Genomic DNA, 21,352 nt, shown 5'->3' with positions numbered 1-21,352 from the left:
GTGATCAAGGACAGGAGCATGTGATATAAGTGAGAAAGATATGGGGATCTAAGGAGAAGCTCTTGAGAAGCCTCTGTCCCTCCAATTGTCCAACAGTAATGATGTCCTTGCAATCTGTGTGGATGCAAGGTAGGGACTGTGGGGAGAATGCTAGACCTGAACACAACATTGCCAGTTAATGCGGAGATAGAAATAGAAATGTAGTAGTGATAGGAGACTGTATAGTTAGTAGGATAGATACTGTCCCCAGTATTCTCAGAGCCCCTCTCCACTTCTGTAGTTGCTACAACCTGAAGAAAAATCCAAATCCTGGAGGATTCTTGTAGCCCATGCCACGCTCCTTTTAATTGGAATGCTCAGAGAGTGGATGCACCAGCCAATCATCTGTCCCTCAAGGGTCTGAGAACCCAAAGGTGGGAAACAATTAGTTTGCTCTGCCAAGGAACAACTGCCAGGTGTCCAATTCAGAGAGTGAGATTCCAGATGTGAAAACAGTCCCTCCAGTCTAGTACAGTCCCAAGTGAGAAGTTCTTTCCCTCAGTTTCTACCTTTTCGATAGCTTGTAATTTCCCTCTGTAAAATCAACAGGCTAAAAATTATGGGACAATGCGTATTGAAGTGAGAAAAGGATGTTCCATAGTAACCAATGGTTGAGGTAAATGAAATCACCTTCTGGATGAAGTAAACAGCTGAACAAAAACTGGTTTTGTACTATGGAATCTTGGATTACAGTGAATGTTATGTGGGAGTAAGTTTTAACTGTGACTGCAAAATCCAGATTTCGGTAAATGTAAGATAACTTTACAACAAGTCAGTCCCTTTTAAGAGCTCTTAAATGTCCTCATTTGCATCCTGTTCTTAAGTCTGTCTATGGTCTACAAAACGATGTCCGAGGTCACAGTCCGACCCACACGCCTGCACCAGAAGCAAAGCAACCAACCGTAGAAGAGTTACATCAACAGGTTTGTAATATTAATCATATGTAACTTGCACAGTAGTATTAACCCTTTCCAGCTTGTTGAATTTGGTTGTCAAGTCTTTTCTTTTCCATTTTACAGATAAAGCACTGGCAAATGCAGCTAGATAGACACCGGTTAAAAATGTCCAAGGTTGCAGAGAGGTAACGTTCTGTTTCCCTGTTTCATGGTTTTGTTGCAATTTTTCTGTTTGCCCCCCCACTCTTCCTCTTTAGTCCACTCTGTACCAGGCACCATCTCTTAACCCAGATTCACAGATGATTTGAGTGCATCTAGTGTTTGAGAGCTTATTCCATTTGTTTGAGAGCTTTCATTTGGAGACCATTTGGTGTTGGAGTGCATGTAATGTTTGAGAGCTTTAAGTGTGCTTTAGTGGGTTGGATCTGATACTTCCCCCATCAGTCTGCTTGGAGGTCGAAGGTGAGAGGCTTCATTAAATCCACTCAGTAGCCAGTCAATGCCTATCTGCCCACTCCTGATTCCAACGCAATATTACCTCTCTGATCTAATGCTGATTGCTTAATGTGCAAATGAATAGAACTGCTGCTGATCAAATTCACTTGACTGTACCTATTCTTCCCTGTGCATGCCACTGCAGGGGACTATAATTTTTGCGAGATTCAGTTATTTCTTTATGCTTCAGTGGTGGTCTTCTTCAAAGTATTTGAAACAATTCGTGGAGCTTGTCTTTTAGATTTGTGCTAGTGAGTGGAAGCCAACTTTTACCAATCCCCAAATATGGGGCCACAAAACAAGGAAAGGAATTGATAGGGATGCACCTATTATTCTATTTTGAAAGTCAGACATTAGTAGAAATAGCTAGTTAGCTATTCCTTGCAGATCCATTGATATAAAGCCTAATGTTAAATCTCTGTGGTGTTGATGTTTAAATATAGCTATTGGAAAGGACGTCCATTAAAAATTATATTCCAAACCAACCCACAAGGCAAACTAAATATTCTAATATCCTTACTCCTTCTATTCATTGACCCTTCAGTTGCTCTCACTAATGTTAAATCCACACCAACAGTAATCTATGCTTTCTTCTTTGGTATCTCAATTTGAAAATTAAATATTAGAGACAAGTAATTGATTTTCCTTTGAAATCAATCACTTATGCATTTGGCAATTCAAGGTACATTAAGGAACTGAAAGAACTGCTACATTTCAAATCCCCTGCTTCTTTCTTTCAAAGCTTTGCTTTCCTGTAGATTGTACCGTCTTTATGACACTCTCAATTCATCACACTAAATTGCTTCTATCAGCCTTGCATCCACCCATACGTCATATTATTAACTGTCATGACTCAGTTGGTAATAATTTCTTGTGGATTCAAGCCTCAGTCCGTACTTGAGCATATCATTTCAGCTGACATTGCAAAGCAGTATTCAGGTAATGCTGCATTATCGGACATTCTGTCTTCTGGATGAAACATTAAAAGTACTAGGTAGAACATTATCAAGTCATTATTTGAAGGAGGCAAGTATGCCAGCCAACATTCATCCATCCACAACAGCATTATTTCACCGGTCATTCATCCCGTTGGTATTTGTAGGACTTTCCGATGGAAAAGTCAGTCATTGTATTTGGCTATAAGCCAAAACTAACTGCATTTCAGAAGACTTCATTGGCTGTCTAGTCTTTTTGGCTATTCTGAGGATATAAATGGCAATGATATAAATGATATAAATCCTAGATCAAATAATTAAACATATGTTCCAGAATGCTGACAAACATGACCTTCATGTCCCAGGTCTGGCAACAGATATTCTGACTTCTTTCTTTTTACACTCTTACTAGTCTTTGCATAGTACATGGTTTTTATCTATTCATTTGTGAAATATCAGCACTGCTCGCTGAGGCAGCATTCATTCCCTGAATAAGATGGTGGAGAGTTGCCTTTATAAACCATTGCAGTATAAGTTGAGTTATTATACCCACAGTCCCATGAAAAGTGAAGTTTCAGGATTTTACCTGAGAGACAGTGAATGAACGATAACATCATTCCACATCACGCTGAATGTGACTTGGAGGGGAACTGGTGATGGATCAATGCATTTGCTCCCTATGCCATTCTAAGTGATTAGAGGATGCAGGATTGAAAGGATTTGCTGCTTTTCTTTCAGTTTCTATGTCAATGCCATGTAATGCTTCCAATTTCATTCCTATAAAGTTTCATAGTGGTTTGACACAACTGTGTGTATCAGTGCCATTTCATTAGGCAGTTAAGAGTCAACCACATCGGCTTGGGCCTCGTAGGGGAGGCAATGGCCCAGTGGCATTATCACTGGACTCTAAATCCAGAAACTCAGCTAATGTTCTGGAAATCCACGTTCAAATCTTGCTGTGTCCATTTGAATTTAACAAATTAAAAGGAAAATCTGAACTTAAGAAGCTATTGATGACTATGGGACCATTGCTGATTGTCTGTGGGAAAAACAAACCATCTGGTTCACTATTGTGCTTCAGGGAAGGAAAGCTGCCCTTCTCACCTGGTCCGGCCTACATTTGATTCCAGACCCACAGCAATGTGGTTGACTCAACTGCACTCTAGAGGCCCAGCAAGCCATTCATAGAACATAGAACATAGAACAATACAGCACAGAACAGGCCCTTCGGCCCACGATGTTGTGCCGAACATTTGTCCTAGCTTAAGCACCCATCCATGTACCTATCCAATTGCCGCTTAAAGGTCACCAAAGATTCTGACTCTACCACTCCCACAGGCAGCGCATTCCATGCCCCCACCACTCTCTGGGTAAAGAACCCACCCCTGACATCTCCCCTATACCTTCCACCCTTCACCTTAAATTTATGTCCCCTTGTAACACTCTGTTGTACCCGGGGAAAAAGTTTCTGACTGTCTACTCTATCTATTCCTCTGATCATCTTATAAACCTCTATCAAGTCACCCCTCATCCTTCGCAGTTCCAATGAGAAAAGGCCTAGCACTCTCAAGCTATCCTCGTACGACCTATTCTCCATTCCAGGCAACATCCTGGTAAATCTTCTCTGCACCCTCTCCAAAGCTTCCACATCTTTCCTAAAGTGAGGCGACCAGAACTGCACACAGTACTCCAAATGTGGCCTAACCAAAGTCCTGTACAGTTGCAACATCACTTCACGACTCTTGAATTCAATCCCTCTGCTAATGAAAGCTAATACACCATAGGCCTTCTTACAAGCTCTATCCACCTGAGTGGCAACTTTCAAAGACCTATGAACATAGACCCCAAGATCCCTCTGTTCCTCCACCTCACTAAGAACCCTACCGTTAACCCTGTATTCCGCATTCTTATTTGTCTTTCCAAAATGGACAACCTCACACTTGGCAGGGTTGAACTCCATCTGCCACTCCTCAGCCCAGCTCTGCATCATATCCAAGTCCCTTTGCAGCCGACAAGAGCCCTCGTCACTATCCACAACTCCACCAATCTTCGTATCATCTGCAAATTTACTGACCCACCCTTCGACTCCCTCATCCAAGTCATTAATAAAAATTACGAACAGCAGAGGACCCAGAACTGATCCCTGCGGAACTCCACTTGTAACTGGGCTCCAGGCTGAATATTTACCATCTACCACCACTCTCTGACTTCGACCGGTTAGCCAGTTTTCTATCCAATTGGCCAAATTTCCCTCTATCCCATGCCTCCTGACTTTCCGCATAAGCCTACCATGGGGAACCTTATCAAATGCCTTACTAAAATCCATGTATACTACATCCACTGCTCTACCCTCATCCACATGCTTGGTCACCTCCTCAAAGAATTCAATCAGACTTGTAAGGCAAGACCTACCCTTCACAAATCCATGCTGGCTGTCCCTAATCAAGCAGTGCCTTTCCAGATACTCATAAATCCTATCCCTCAGTACCCTTTCCATTACTTTACCTACTACCGAAGTAAGACTAACTGGCCTGTAATTCCCGGGGTTATCCCTATTCCCTTTTTTGAACAGGGGCACAACATTCGCCACTCTCCAGTCCCCTGATACCACCCCCATTGACAGTGAAGATGAAAAGATCATTGCCAATGGTTCTGCAATTTCCTCTCTTGCTTCCCACATAATCCTAGGATATATCCCATCAGGCCCGGGGGACTTGTCTATCCTCAAGTTGTTCAAAATATCCAACACATCTTCCTTCCTAACATGTATCTCCTCTAGCTTACCAGTCCGTTTCACACTCTCCTCTTCAACAATATGGTTCCTCTCATTCGTAAGTACTGAAGAAAAGTACTCATTCAAGACCTCACTTATCTCTTCCGACTCAATACACAGTCTCCCACTACTGTCCTTGATTGGACCTACCCTCGTTCTCGTCATTCTCATGTTTCTCACATACGCATAAAATGCCTTGGGGTTATCCCTGATCCTATCCGCCAGAGATTTTTCATGCCCTCTCTTGGCTCTCCTAATCCTTTCTTCAGGTCCCTTCTGGCTATCCTGTATCCCTCCACTGCTCTGTCTGAACCCTGTTTCCTCAACCTTATGTAAGCCTCCTTCTTCCTCTTTACAAGACATTCAACCTCCCTCGTCAACCAAGGTTCCCTCACATGACCATTTCTTTCCTGCCTGACCGGTACATACATATCAAGGACACGTCGTATCTGTTCCTTGAAAAAGTTCCACATTTCGACGACATCCTTCCCCGAGAGCCTACGCTCCCAACTTATGCTCCTCAGATCCTGTCTTACAGCATTGTAATTACCTTTCCCCCAATTGTAAAACCTACCCTGTTGCACGCACCTATCTCTCTCCATAACCAAGGTGAAAGTCACAGAATTGTGGTCACCATCACCAAAATGTTCACCCACTAACAAGCCCATCACTTGTCCCGGTTCATTACCGAGTACCAAATCCAAAATGGCCTCCCCTCTGGTCGGACAATCTACATACTGTGTTAGAAAAGCTTCCTGGACACACTGCACAAACACCGCCCCATCCAATCTACTAGATCTAAAGAGCTTCCAATCAATATTTGGGAAGTTGAAATCGCCCATGACTACTACCCTGTGGCTTCTGCACCTTTCCAAAATATGTTTCCCAATCTGTTTCTCCACATCTCTGCTGCTATTGGGGGGCCTATAGTAAACACCCAACAAGGTGACTGCACCTTTCCTATTTCTGACTTCAGCCCATACTACCTCTAAAGGCAGATCCCCCTCAAACTGCCTTTCTGCAGCTGTTATACCATTTCTAATTAGCAACGCCACCCCCCCCCTCCTTTTTTACCACCCTCCCTAATCCTACTGAAACATCTGTAACCAGGAACCTCCAACAACCATTCCTGTCCCTCTTCTATCCACGTTTCAGTGATGGCCACAACATCGTAGTCCCAGGTACCTATCCACGCCTTAAGTTCACCGACCTTATTTCTGATACTCCTTGCATTGAAGTATACGCACTTGAACCCATCTCTGTGTCCGCAAGTATTCCCTGTCAGTGCTACCTTCTTCACAGCCTCCCCACACACTTGGACATCCTGACAAACAGCTAGCCTACTTGCTGGACTCCAAGTCCGGATCCCATCCCCCTGCCAAATTAGTTTAAACCCCTCCGAAGATAGCTAGCAAACCTACCCCCCAGGATATTGGTGCCCTTCTGGTTCAGGTGCAACCCGTCCTGCTTGTACAGGTCCCACCTTCCCCAGAATGCAGTCCAATTGTCCAAATACCTGAAGCCCTACCTCCTACACCATCCTTGCAGCCACGTGTTCAACTGCACTCTCTCCCTATTCCTTGCCTCACTGTCACGTGGCACCGGCAACAACCTAGAGATGACGACTCTGTCTGTCCTAACTTTCAGCTTCCAGCCTAACTCCCTGAGCTCTTGAATGACCTCCCCACCTCTCTTCCTACCTATGTCATTGGTGCCAACGTGCACCACGACTTCTGGCTGCACACCCTCCCCCTTAAGGATTCTGAAGACACGGTCCGAGACATCTCGGACCCTGGCACCCGGGAGGCAACAAACCATCTGAGAGTCTCGCCCATGCCCACAGAATCGCCTGTCCGTCCCTCTAACTAGAAAGTCTCCTATAACTAGCGCTCTCCTCCTCTCCCCCTTTCCCTTCTGAGTCTCAGAGCCAGACCTCACGCCACAGACCCGGTCACTGCAGCTTACCCCTGCTAGGCTGTCCCCCCCACCAGTATCCAAAGCGGTATACCTATTGTTTAGGGGAATGGCTACAGTGGATCCCTGCACTGCCTGCTTCCTCCCCTCCCCACCTCTAACTGTTACCCAGCTACCTCTGTTCTCTGGCGTAACTATGTCCCTGTAGCTTCTATCTATCACCTTCTCAGCCTCTCAAATAATCCTCAGTTCATCCAGCTCCAGTTCCAGTTCCCTAACTCGTTCTGTGAGGAGCAGAATCTGACTGCGTTTCCTGCAGATGAAGTCGGCAGGAGTATCGGTGGTCACCCCTACCTCAAACATCCGGCAGGAGGAACATTCCACTGCCATTACTCTACACTTCGTCTCCAAAGCAAGAACACTGAGTAGCTTACCTGTGGACTTTAAAATTAGGTTAGAGGAGGAGGATGGGAGGGAGGCCCTACTATGTAGGGCCTGGGATATAGAGCACACCCACTCAAATATCAATCACTTACCTTCCCGACCAGCTCTGCGCTCCAACCTCACTTCCGCCCAGCTCGCGCCGCTCTCTGCTGAGAAAAGACCGTTGGCGTCGAGGTAAGTTCTTTATATATCACTTACCTTCCCGACCAGCTCTGCGCTCCAACCTCACTTCCGCCCAGCTCGCGCCGCTTTCTGCTGAGAAAAGACCGTTGGCGTCGAGGTAAGTTCTTTATCTATCACTTACCTTCCCGATCAGCTCTGCGCTCCAACCTCACTTCCGCCTAGCTCGCGCCGCTCTCTGCTGAGAAAAGACCGTTGGCGTCGAGGTAAGTTCTTTATATATCACTTACCTTCCCGACCAGCTCTGCGCTCCAACCTCACTTCCGCCCAGCTCGCGCCGCTCTCTGCTGAGAAAAGACCGTTGGCGTCGAGGTAAGTTCTTTATATATCACTTACCTTCCCGACCAGCTCTGCGCTCCAACCTCACTTCTGCCCAGCTCGCGCCGCTCTCTGCTGAGAAAAGGCAGCTAGAGATGGGCAATAAATGCTGGCCAGCCAGTGATGCCTATGTCCCATGATTGAAATAAGTTAAAGAATCACACCCTGTCCATTGTCAATTAAGGACTGCAATAATCATACCATGATGACTCGACTAATTCAAATTTCTCAGTTGCTCTGAGGGGATTAAACCCATATTTTCAGAGCATTACTCTGGGCTGCTGGTTACTCATCCAGTAATATTATTAGTACTCCATTGTCTGCCCCTGCGGGGGGGCATATGAAATCTGCTGCATTCTGAACAAAGAAGAGGCAATTCAGGTGTTTTTGTTCCTGCTGTAGGTGCATTATGATTAGGATATTTATTTCTTCTAGATTGTTAGATTTCGCAGTGACAATTGATGTACAGCTGCCATCTTGGTTTGAATCTACTATTTGTCAGAAATGTAGGCCTTTATTCAGAAAATACTGCCCTTACTGTTAAAGCATACCAAGGCATGTTTTTGTCACAGAAACTTTCTACTTTGTCTTTAGTCTGATAGGGTACGCGGAGCAGTATATGGAATTTGATCCATTTCTTATAACTCCTGAACCTTCAAACCCATGGATGTCAGATGATATTTCCTTCTGGGAGCTAGAAGCAAGGTCAGTTGTTAAAATATTTTTCTTCTATTTCTTTTCATCAGAAATGTGTCATGCAGCCCATAAAGTAGGGAGTCTATTCCATTCTTAAATACTTCAGCATCTTCTTATATTATTAAATATGTATGATACATCAATGGTCACTCCAGTTTTTCTATTAAAATTTGAAAAATTTTTAAAATGTCTGTACAGTACACCTTTGATTAAAAATCACATTCTGCCTCTGTGCATTCTTCATGCTGCAGTATTGAGGTTGTCTCGTCTGTCCTGTATTGCACACTATCTGGATAAACTGGGTAAGGCTGCTGATAAGTGGCAAGGTTCAGCTATTGTTTCTTCAGTCCGCCAACACAGAATGTAGGCAAAAACGGTTTTTCATTGTCCTTCATGGCAATAAGTACTGGTCTTGCTGGCAAAGCCCACATCCCTCAACAATGAATAAAAGTAGGAACATAACTTAAAAGATTCTTGTGGGGCAAATCACAATGACCCACCTGTCCCTCAAACAAATCCTGCCAAAGTTACACTGCTTATTAACATGTACTGGTTTTAGGGCAGGAATTTGATATATGTTCGTGATATAAAGATAGAAATAAGTAAACTGAGAGCTCTTTATTATTAAATATTGATGTTTTTGTTGTTTTTTGAAGTACTGGGTTATTCAATATGCTGATTGGTTATTCTACAGAGGAACCTCGATTATCCGAATGACTTGGGCAGGGAGTATTTTGTTTGGATAGTCGAATGCTCAGATAATGGAATGCTGGATAACACAGTTTAGCCAAGCATTGACATCTTGCGATCTTGTTTCGATAATCCGAAATTTGGATAATCAACAATCAGATAATTGAGGTTCCTCTGTACTCTACTTTCAAATTACTGCACAGTAATGGTTTGTACCAATTTAAGTTTGTGTGCATCTGGGGAAGTCAAGAACAAGTGGTGAATTGTCACAGATCGAAACTGAATCCAGTTCCAGCAGTGTTTAAATGCTTTTCCATAGGGCATTCCATTGGAACTAAGCAGCTAATGTCTGCAATTATGTCTGAGTGCTTTGCGTACGCTTTTAGGTTTGCTGATGTTAATGTGTCAGGAAAACTAGACCAGTTTAACTGCAAAGTATACAAATCAATCCTTTACATAATATTGAGCTGATTATATCATTATAATTATCATTATCTTGAAAAAAATCATTATCTTCTTACCACTTTAACACAACAGAAAACATAATAGTCTTACCTCTTTAATGCAACTAATAGATTTCTAAGCTTCTAATTTACTTGTTAGAAATTGAATTTTATTTGATGCATATTACACACTGTTAAAAAGTGGTATCAAAAATATATCAGTGATTTTTCAATAACCAAAACTGTTGGAAAACTAAGAAAGTACTAGTGGTAATAAAAACAGATGGTTCTAGAGAAACTCACAGGTCTGGTAGAAGTGGAGAGAAAAGCAGAGTTTACATTTCGAGTCCAACATTACTGTCTCTGGAATCCAAAATTCTGGTGAACAGACATATTGTACTTGAAATGTTAACTCTGTTTCCCTCTCCCTAAATGCTGCCAGACCTGCTAAGTTTCTCCAACTTTGTGTTTTTATTTCAGATCTCTGGTATCTGCAGTAGTTTGTTTTATTAAACTATTTAGTGATGTCTATGTAATACAGAAATAATTCATCCTGTGAAGAAAACTCCAAAGACTGCAATTGTCTCACTGGGTATCTGGATAAAATTTTAATTCTGATAACATGAGAGACTGAGATTCCCAAATATTAATTCTACTTTTTATTTTCAGACTGATTGTGAGATGACAGAGAAGGTTTGGGGTGTAGTTACAAAATATGTGGTAAAGAATCTGTGGTCTATATATCAATCTGGTTAGACTATAAGACTTAGAAGCAGAAACAGGCCATTTGGCCCATCTGCCATTCAATACGATCTGATAACCTTCAACTCCATTTTCTTGCCTTTCCCTAAAATCCTTTATTCTATTACTAATTATAAACTGTCTCTCTCATCCTTGAATATCCTTAACAACCCAGCCCTGACAGCTCTCTGCTGTAACGCATTCCACACATTCACTCCCACCTGAGAGAAGAAATTCCACCAAATTTCAATCTTGTCTTAAATGTGTGGTTAGAATTGTATAATCACAGAAGGAGATCCTCCTCATGTCTGCATGAGTTCTTTGGAAGGGCTGATACAATCCTTCAATTACAGATTGGAAAAATGAGACTATCAGAACCATTTCTGAAAATCTGCTTGATGCCAGGGGTACCCCAATAATTCTCCAAAGGGGAAAATAAATGTTTGCCTCTATACTTCTTTCTGTCCATGTTCTGTTATCTGGTGGCCTAAGCCTAGGATAGAATTTCTTAAATGTTGCTGGATCTTCAACTAAGAATTCAAATAATGGAAGTAGTTAACATGGACATGCTTGATCGTCAATAACAGCTGATTTTGAACCTACTTAAATTCTGCTTTTAACCGATGTTTGAAGAAAGAAATGCAATTATAATTAAAGTAATTGAAATGCCCAATGACGAGAAGCAGATGTTAAATGCCATAGATGCTGAGTGGTTCCATGGGTAGCTCTTCCTCCTATGAGCCAGGAGGTTCTGGTTTCAAATCCCACTTTAGGACTTGCTGGTGACAAAAGACTCCAGCCAATGTTGCAGGTAAACCAATGAATATCAGTGCTGACCCCTAGATTAGATAAAGCAAGAGGGTTAACAGCAGGAATGACATCCAGCCATCAAAGCAATAGTGCAACATTGGAACACCTGAATGAGTCAAAGATCATGTTTAAACTGTGCCATCAGTTTGCTCAGCATTCATTTACAATCATGCAGATAGCACTGAGATTTTGATTCTTCAAATGCGTGCACCTGATTTCATGAATGGTCTACATCTGTAGTTCTAAGAAAATTATAGAAGTGCTTGTGGAATAATACTTGTTGCTTAAAAATGCTGTCAGGTTCTTTACACCAATTGATTAGAAATGCATAAGTCTTTTGGTGTGAGCTACAAATTGGAGCTCAGGATAAATGGTCAAACTTCACACCTCTTGCATTGTATCACATCTCATTGTCTTAATCAACGCAGCTTCTCCAGCCTCTTGTAATTGACCTTTTTCCTTTCATGGGTTCCAAAGTGCCATGGATGGGGTGATATAATTATGATGACAAATTTTTTAAAAAGAGCTCTTTTCATTACAACAACAAAGAAGAAAAATAGTAGAGTTGTTCAGAACTAAGGATGTTTTGATGAATAAGGAGAAGAAGAAAGATAATCTTCACTCTTCTTTGATTAGTAAAGAGAGGGCATCAATTGAAGATCACCAAAACACAAAGGAGAACAATTTACTACTAATTCTTTATGCATAGAAGTGTTGCAACATCAATTGCTGCACCAGAAACAAATCAATAATGGGCTTTAAGACAGATGTGGATAAATAATGAAAGAATAAATATTTAATAATATATAGTTATGGGGAGAGGCAAGACGAAAGATATTAAGTGGATATCTCTTTCAGAAAATTGCCTCCCTTTAGGCTATAACATTCTTAGAACCTAGAATCCCAACAGTGTGGAAACAGACCCTTCAGCCCAGCAAGTCCACACCCACCCTCCAAAGAGTAACCCACCCAGACCTGTACTTCTCTATACTTCCCCTGACTAATGCATCTAACACTACAGGCAATTAAGTGGCCAATCCACTTAACCTGCCCATCTTTGCATTGTCTGAGGAAACTGGAGCATCCAGAGGACACCCATGCAGCCACGGGGAGAATGTGCAAACCCTACACAGATGGCTGCCTGAGGCTGCAATTGAAACCAGGTTCACTGGCACTGTAAAGCTGCAGTGCTAACCACTGAGCCACCGTGCCGCCCCTTCTGTAAGTCTATAAATCCAAATTGGGAAACATACTGCTCTTGAATACACCGAAAGTGGTGCATGGCCAACTTGAATCAAATCACTGAAAAAAATACAAAATGATAATAAAGTTACTTTTTAATGCGATTTTCTGCTCAAAGGCATTTCTGATACACAGCTACATTAGCACCTCCACAGGTAGGGCAAGGAGGCAGATCCCAAATCCACCTTGGTTTGAACAAGCAATAAACACTCTGCTGTTGACTTCAATCTGGTGTGCACCAGCCATCCAAAGCATCTGAGTTGCTGTGGCATTCATTCGCATGTTATATCCTGAAACTATGAGTAGTGATGGTGAAGACTGCAATTTCTTTCTATTACCTGGCTGACAAGGAATCTCCCCTGCTCTTGTTACCTGTCATTTGTGTGCATTGGAAGGATTTACAAGTTGATACTCAACTAATTTGGCCATACTTGCAAACACACTTGTCTTGATTCTCAATTCTTAGAGTGTCCCTGGAAACACTAGCTCAGAGGTAAGGAATACTACTGACTGCACCACAAGGTCTCCCTACTTCATGTTTATGACCACTAATTACACATAGTTTTAGTAGTGATTAGGTTTCACCATTTGATAAAAACAGCAAGTAAATGGAATGGCGTGTTGCAACTATCTCGTAGTGACTACTACCTTGAGAAATAAACCTTGACCACAGGTCAGTCTGCTATAACATGCAAATTTTCATCAGCGCAAATTGGCTATAACACGATTGACAAATTGTGGATGCTGTTTGGATAATGCAAACTTTCTATTGAACAGAGTATAGTGATTTTCAATTAGCGATCTTCTGCAGCACGATTTTCTATGGCGGTTTTCCATAGCGCAATTTTATATAACGCGAGGTTGCAGAGGAACACAGCTATCACATTATACCAGAATGACCTGTACTTAGTTCTTAGTTATCTGCAGTAAATTCCTGGTGCAGAATCCTTTTAACATTTGAAAACATAAAATGTCATCACATTTCAGAAGAATTTATTGACTAAAATTCATTTATTGACTAAAGTTACAATCTGATATTATTATTTGATCTGAAACACCAGTAAAACTTGCTGTATCTGTTACCAGCTGTTAAAATTTTCATCCCTTGTGATTGCAGTAAAGAACCATATGCACAGAGAGTAAAGCGATGGGGTTTCTGCATCGATGAAGTTTTAAAAGATCCTGTAGGGAGGGAACAGTTTCTTAAGTTCGTGGAGTCTGAATTCAGCTCTGAAAACTTACGGTATGTATTGGAAATTTTCTAGTGAAAGAATTCTTCCTATGCACAAATTAGCAAACCCTAAATATTGAAATCACACATAACTGATAAAATCTTCCTCTTCACATTCAGATCACTTGTTAGTATTGACCAGTGGTGAAATACTGATATTAAAACACTTACTTTTTCTAAAGGTTGTGTTTGCTGATACCCAGGAGCATGTGCACTAGCAGTGATGTCACTAAGAAATGTAATTTTTAAAAAAGAGTGACAAATATCTAAAGATGAAAACAAAAGGTAAATGTTATAATAAAAATAAGGTGCTAACCAAAGTAGGATTTCTTTTAATTTTTAAAAATTAGCATAATATTATGCACATGTAACAGAAATAATGGCAATGAACATGTGCATTTGGAGAGCATCAATGGTGTCAACAAACGTGTTACTTTCTAAATGTTCAATTTAGAATTTACCTGGGTTGAATCATTTTTCCTGTTACTTTTCTAGTTTTTTTTACCTTTTTCTGAACTTTCATCTGCTTTAATATGGATTACCAAAACCCTTGTTTTCTTCCCCTTTGCTGTTATATTGTTTCATTAAATCTAATAGCTTCAATAAAACAATATTTGCTGTCAAATGTCAAAGATATCGTTACAGCTTCAGATCAGCCCATATAACATTTACACCAAAGCCATCTGTCACCTTCATTGCATTGGGAAATTAAAGCATTTCTGAAAAATCACAAGTGACTCTCTTTAAGTCCCATTTAGCATATCTTCTGGGGGCAGGATCTTTCCCAGGTCTCAATAAATCATAATGGGTTGTTGAAACTGGCATACCAGTCATCCTTGCCCCTTTTTTTACAAATTCCTTCAGAGCATGTGGGCATCACTGGTTATATCACCATTTATTGCCTATCCTAATTATAGAGTCAGAGAGTCATGGAGATATACAGCACGGAAACAGACCCTTCGGTCCAACTCGTCCATGCTGACCAGATATCCCAACCCAATCTACTCCCACCTGCCAGCGCCTGGCCCTTATCCCTCCAAACCCTTCCTATTCATATACCCATCCAGATGCCTTTTAAATGTTGCAATTGTACCAGCTTCCACCACTTCCTCTGGCAGCTCATTCCATACACGCACCAGCCTCTGCATGAAGAAGTAGCCCCTTAGGTCCCTTGTATATCTTTCCACTAAACCTATGCCCTCTAGTTCTGGACTCCCCCACCCCAGAGATAAAACTTTGTCTATTTACCCTATCCATGCCCGTCATAATTTTATAAACCTCTATAAGGTCACCCCTCAGCCTCCAACACTCCAGGGAAAACAACGCCAACCTATTCAACCTCTCTCTTTAGCTCAAATCCTCCAACCCTGGCAACATCCTTGTAATTTTTTTCTGAACTCTTTCAAGTTTCACAACGTCCGTCCAATAGGAGGGAGACCAGAATTGCACACAATATTCCAAAAGTGGCCTAACCAATGTCCTGTACAGCCGCAATATGACGTCCCAACTCCTATACTCAGTACTCTGACCAATAAAGGAAAGCATACCAAACACCTTCTTCACTATCCTATCTACCTGCAACTCTATTTTCAAGGAGCTATGAACCTGCATTCCAAGGTCTCTTTGTTCAGCAACACTCCCTAGGACTTTACCATTAAGTGTATAAGTCCTGCTAAGATTTGTTTTCCCAAAATGCAGCACCTCGCATTTATCTGAATTAAACTCCATCTGCCATTCCACATCCCAATTGCCCTCAAGAAGCCACTAGCGAGCTGCCTTCTTGAACCACTGCAGTCCTTGTGGTTGGGGTGTACCCACAATGCTGTTTGAGAGGTAGTTCAGTGATTTTAATCCAGTAACACTGATCAAGTGGCCACATATTTCCCAATCAGGACAGTGGGTGGCTTGGGGGTCAATTTGCAGATGTTGGTGCTCCCATGTGTTTGCGTTTTTTGATGGTAGATGTTGCTGGTTTCAAAGATTCTGTCAGAGGAGCAATGGTGAGCTGTTGCCATTAATCTTGTAGACGGTTCCAGTGAAATCAAACCCAGTCTATCCAATCTTTCTTCATAGCTAAAATCCCCCATACCAGGCAAAATCCTGCTTAACCTTTTTTGTACCCTCTCCAAAACATCCACATCCTTCAGATAGTGTTGTGACCAGAATTATATGCAATATTCCAAGTGTGGCCTAACTAAAGTTCTATAAAGGTGCAGCACAACTTGTCTATCCTTATACTCAATGCTCCTTTCAATGAAGGCAAGCCTGACATAAGCCTTTTTTACGACCTTATCTACCTGCATTGCCGCCTTCAGTGATCTGTAGACCTACACACCCAGATCAATATTCCTAAGGGCTCTGCCTTTCACTGAATGCAGCTGAAGATGTTTTGGGTAGAGACACAACTCAGAGAAACTCCTGCAGAGATGTCCTGGTGCAGAGATGACTGACCTCCCATGATTGCAACCATCTTTCTATGTGTCAGGTATGATTCCAACTAGCAACTTTCCCATGATTCCAATTGATTCCAATTTTCCTAGGAGCTTGTTGAAGCCGTGCAAGTGAATGTAGCCTTGCTATTAAGAAAAGTCACTTACACCTTATCTCTGGGTTTCAGCTCTTTTAGTCCACGATTGGACCAAGATTTTAATGAGGTCAGTACATGAATGGCTTTAGTCGAACCCACATTGGGCGTAAGTGAGGAGTTTGTTGCTGAGCAGTACTACTTGATAGCACTGTTGACAATCCCTTACAGCATATTGCTGATAATGGACAGTATACTGACAGGGTGGTCATTGGCTGGATTGGATTTGTCCTGCTTTCTGTGCACAGGACCTAGCTAGGCAAGATTTCACCTTGTTGGATAGTTGGAGATGTAATTAAACTGGAGCAGTTTAGCCTGTGGGGTAGCTGGTTCTAGAATCTTCAGTACTGTTGCCAGAGTGTTGTCAGGGCCCATAGCCTTTTGGGGTCTAATGTCTTGATGTCACGCGGAGGGAATTGACTTGAATTGATTTGATTGGATTTATTTACTGTCATGTGTGTTCTGCTACAAAATAAAATGAAAAGTGTTGTATAGTGTCACCACGCTCCGGCGCCATCTTAAAACGGGGGGGGGGGGGGGGGGAGAGAAAAAGCAAATCATAGAAAGAAAGGCAGAATAATAAAGAAATAAACAAAAAGTGGTCAACTTTCCAGTCCTTCTTGGTAAGTGTTTCACCATGAGCCTACTAGCCAGGCACAAGTCCTCTTCACCATGCTGCTGCTGCTGGAACAAAAGTCGCCACTCATTGGTGCCATCTCACCTCTACAAATGCCCTCAACACCATGATTCCTGCTGGTCCTCGCCAATGTAGACAATGCCAACACTAGTTCTCCCTGTATTCCGTGAAATCTAACCTTGCTAACCAGTCTCCAATGGAAAACCTTGTTGAACGCCTTACTGAAGCCCATATAGATCACATCTGCTGTTCTGCCCTCATCAATCCTCTTTGTTACTTCTTCAAAACACTCAATCAAGTTTGTGAGACATGATTTCCCACGCACAAAGCCATGTTGACTATCCCTAATCAGTCCTAGCCTTTCCAAATACATGTACATCCTGTCCCTCAGGATTTCCTCCAACAACTTGCCCACCACCGCATCAGGCTCACTGGTCTCTAGTTCCCTGGCTTGTCCTTACCACCCTTCTTAAACAGTGGCACCGTGTTAGCCAACTTCCAGCAAATACTGGAAATCTAAAATAAAAACAGAAATTGTTGAAGAAACTCAGCAAGTCTGGTTGTATCTGTGGAGAGAAGGTGCAGTTAACGTTTCAAATCTAGTGACCCTTCTTCAGAAATAATTTATCATAGAACCATGACCACATTAAAATTTGGAGCAGAGTTGATGGGCTGAATGGTCTACTTTTGCTCCTGTGTGTTTTGGTTTTACGGTCTTAATTCAGGATCAAAGAATTTTAGACTTCTGTTCAATTCACACTTGTGTAATAAGCTTGCATATTGGGAAATGAAAGGTTGCCTGTCGGGTAATCAGATTTGGAAAGACAAAGGAGTTAGACATGGGAATATGGAGAAAAACATATTTCAGTAGCTTGCTTTGCAGAGCAGAGAGAGAAGGGAAAGAGGATTCTCTCACTTGGTCTATTTCTCCCTTGCTCCCTCTGTACCTCACCATTGTTCAAAAGAAGTACCCAGTGGAAAAGCAATTTGGGAAAACAAGCATTCACCCAGAATTCCAGAATTTTACAAAATTCACGACTGCTATGTAAAGCAACAACTAAACAACCATGGACTCAAGTTTCATTGTCCCAACTCCAGAACTTTAACCTACACCTTCTCTTAAGTTCCTGTTTCTATTAGAAACCCACTTTTTTTTCAAAGTTATTACCTGTATTTGATATCACATTTTATTATTTCCTCAGGGTTGGTAGGCAATAATATTCCTCTTCTTCACTCAAGGAAACCTTGGAGTTAGCTCTTTTTTTAATCCAGTTAACTGGGTTTTAACTGGAGTGTGATAGCTGTGTACATTATGTATTTTCATTTAGCATTCCCATTTTTAGTTTTAGCATCCTTCACATACTTTGTCAGCTTCCGTCACCATTGCAAATCAATGTCCCGTACTGCTTTGTATTTCCACACTTTCTCCATTTTGTACTGGCTTTGGAAAGGGGTCTTCTTGGCCTTGCATACCAGCTCCATCACCCCCACCTCCCCACACCCCCCCCCCCCCCCCCCCCCCGCCACTCCCATCCTATTCTTGCCCTGGCTGTATCTCCCAACTTGCTACACCACAACCTCACTCCTGGGCTTCATCCTCTTCACTGAGCCTCCTTATCTTTCCTTGTGCCTCATTTCTCCTGTAAACCCCACCCCATCCCCAGCTGCCTTGGTTCTCCCTCCAGACTTTGGTCTCGTCTTTGGGCTTCATGTCTGGTCTTCACTTTGTTGCTGAGTCCATGTTTCCCTTTCCAGTTCAGATTGACATCCTGGGCCCCATCTAGTGACAGAAATTTCTCAGTGCAGGTGAATCCTTGGATTCCACTTGCACCTGACAAACCTCTGCCACTAGATGGAGCCTGGTCAAGCTACGAGTATTGTAGAGGATTGCATTTTTCTCTTATACATACAAGTTTATTTTATTTTGACAATTACTTCATTTAGAAATGTAGGAACTTAGTAAATTAGAGTGCAGGCCTAGCAACATCTGTGGAAGAGATAAATATAGTTAACATTTCAAGTCTAATTTAGCTCTTCCTTGGAATTGAAGGGGTTGGAAAATGGTGGGTTTTTAGCTGTTGAGAAAGGTGGAGGAGGAGTGAGTGGAATAGATGGTGAAGGTGCCCATAGTAGAAGACAGAGGGATGTGTTCAATAGTAACAGAATAGATGAGCACAGTAGCTTTTATTTAGAGAGGTTTATTTAAATTCATAAAATGTTAAAAACAGCATTTCGAGATGATTGGAAATGAAATTATGGACCTTTGACAATAAGTCTGAAATATAAAAGTTGATGTGTAATGGTTAACCTGTATAAATCCTTAGTGGGTCCATGGCAGGAGTATTTTCTTTATCAATTTTTTTAATCAATATGTAAATGTACCTTCTAGAGAAGGAGCAAAACTTGGCCTTCTCTTGGGAAATAAGGCAGAACAAATGGCTGAAGTGTTAGTAGGGGATCACTTTGAGACTAGTGATCACAATTCTATTAGGTTTAGAATAGTTATGGAAAAGGATATGCCTTCCATAAAAGTTAAAGTTCTTAATTGGAGTAAGACAAATTATAATGGTATGAGACAAGAACTTTCAAAAGTTCATTGGAGTAGCCTGTTCAGAGGTAAAGGGATAACTAACAATTGGGACGCTTTAAAAAGTATTGATAACAAAAGTTCAGAGGCATTGTGTTCCTGTTAGAGTGAAGGGTAAGGCTGGTAAGAGTAGGGAACAGTGGATGAATAAAGATATTGAAGTTTTGATCAAAAATAAAAATGAATCATATGTTAGATATAGACAATTTGGATCAAATAAATATCTCAACAACTATAAAGAGTCTAGTGGCATTCTTAAGAGGGAAATCAGGAGGACACAAAGGGAAAAAGGAATGACCTTGGCAGAAAAGGATAATCCAAAGAGATTCTACAATTGATAAAGAGCAAAAGAGCAACTAGAGAGGTAATAGGGCCCCTTAAACATCAATGAGGTCATCTATGTGTGGAACCTCAGGTGATGGGAGAGATACTAAATGAATATTTCACATCAGTTTTTACTGTGGAGAAAGAAATGGAGGATAGATAACTTGAGGAAATAAATATTGATGTTTTGAAAGCAGTCACACTGCAGAAGAGGACGTGCTGGAGGTTTTAGAAAACATAAAGGTGGATAAATCTCCAGGACCTGGTCAAACATATTCCAGCATATTGTGGGAAGTTAGGGAAGAAATTATGGGGGCCCCGAGCAGAAATATTTGTATCATCTAAAACCAGATGGAGGACTAGAGGGTGGCTAATGTGCCTTTATTTAAGATGAGCTGTAAGGAGAAGCCTGGCAGCTATAGATCTGTGAGCCTGACATTGGTGGTAGGTAAGTTGTTGGAGCTGATTCTGAAAAATAGGATTTACTGGCATTTGGAGAGGCAAGGACTGATTGACAATAGTCAGCATGGTTTTGTGAGAAGGAAATCATGTCTCACAAACTTGATTGAGTTTTTTGAGGAAGTAATCAAGAAGATTGATGAGGGCAGAGCGGTAGACATGGTTTACATAGACTTTAGTAAAATCTTTAACAAGGTTCTGCATGGTACGACTAATTAGTAACATTGGATCACATAGGATTCAGGGAGAGCTTGCCAATTGGATAGTCGAGACATAAGATGGAGATAGAGGGTAGTTTTTCAGACTGGAGTCCTGTGACCAGCGGTGTTCCACAGGGATCGATGCTGAGTCCACTTTTGTTTGTCATTTATATAAACGTTTGGATGAGAATATAGGAGGCATGCTTAGGAAGTTTGCAGATGACATCAAAATTTATAGTAAAGTGGACAGTGAAGAAGGTTATCTAAGATTACAAAGAGATCTTGATCAAATGAAAGGCTTATAGAGTCATAGAGATGTACAGCATGGAAACAGACCCTTCGGTACAACCCGTCCATGCCCACCAGATATCCCAACCCAATCTAGTCCTACCTGCCAGCACCTGGCTCATATCCCTCCAAACCCTTCCTATTCATATACCCATTCAAATGCCTCTTAAATGTTGCAATTGTACCAGCCTCCACCACTTCCTCTGGCAGCTCATTCCATACACGTACCACCCTCTGTGTGAAACAGTTACCCTGTAGATCTCTTTGAGATCTTTCCCCTCTCATCCTAAACCTATGCCCTCTTGTTATGGACTCCCCGACCCAAAGACTTTGCCAATTTACCCGATCCATGCCCCTCATAATTTTGTAAACCTCTATAAGGTCACCCCTTAGCCTCCGACGCTTCAGGGAAAACAGCCTTAGCCT

General features: G+C 41.7%; 1 protein-coding gene across 3 annotated transcripts in view; it reads left to right on the top strand.

Moving 5' to 3' along the window:
• LOC122552701 (regulator of G protein signaling 7) overlaps positions 1-21,352 on the top strand; it is a 460,227-nt gene that overhangs the window by 416,880 nt on the left and 21,995 nt on the right. For all 3 annotated transcript variants that reach the window (XM_043695581.2, XM_043695584.2, XM_043695583.2), the window contains exons 11-14: positions 864-962; positions 1,059-1,120; positions 8,589-8,699; positions 13,734-13,859. In XM_043695581.2, coding sequence (XP_043551516.1) covers positions 864-962; positions 1,059-1,120; positions 8,589-8,699; positions 13,734-13,859 — 398 coding nt within the window. The remainder of the gene's footprint in view (positions 1-863; positions 963-1,058; positions 1,121-8,588; positions 8,700-13,733; positions 13,860-21,352) is intronic.

This window comes from Chiloscyllium plagiosum, unplaced genomic scaffold (genome assembly GCF_037043375.1).
Source record: "Chiloscyllium plagiosum isolate Xiang-an unplaced genomic scaffold, Cpla_swu_hap1 HiC_scaffold_10, whole genome shotgun sequence".
In the NCBI taxonomy this organism is placed as follows: Eukaryota; Metazoa; Chordata; class Chondrichthyes; order Orectolobiformes; family Hemiscylliidae; genus Chiloscyllium; species Chiloscyllium plagiosum.
This window is presented reverse-complemented; position numbering and strand designations above follow the sequence as displayed.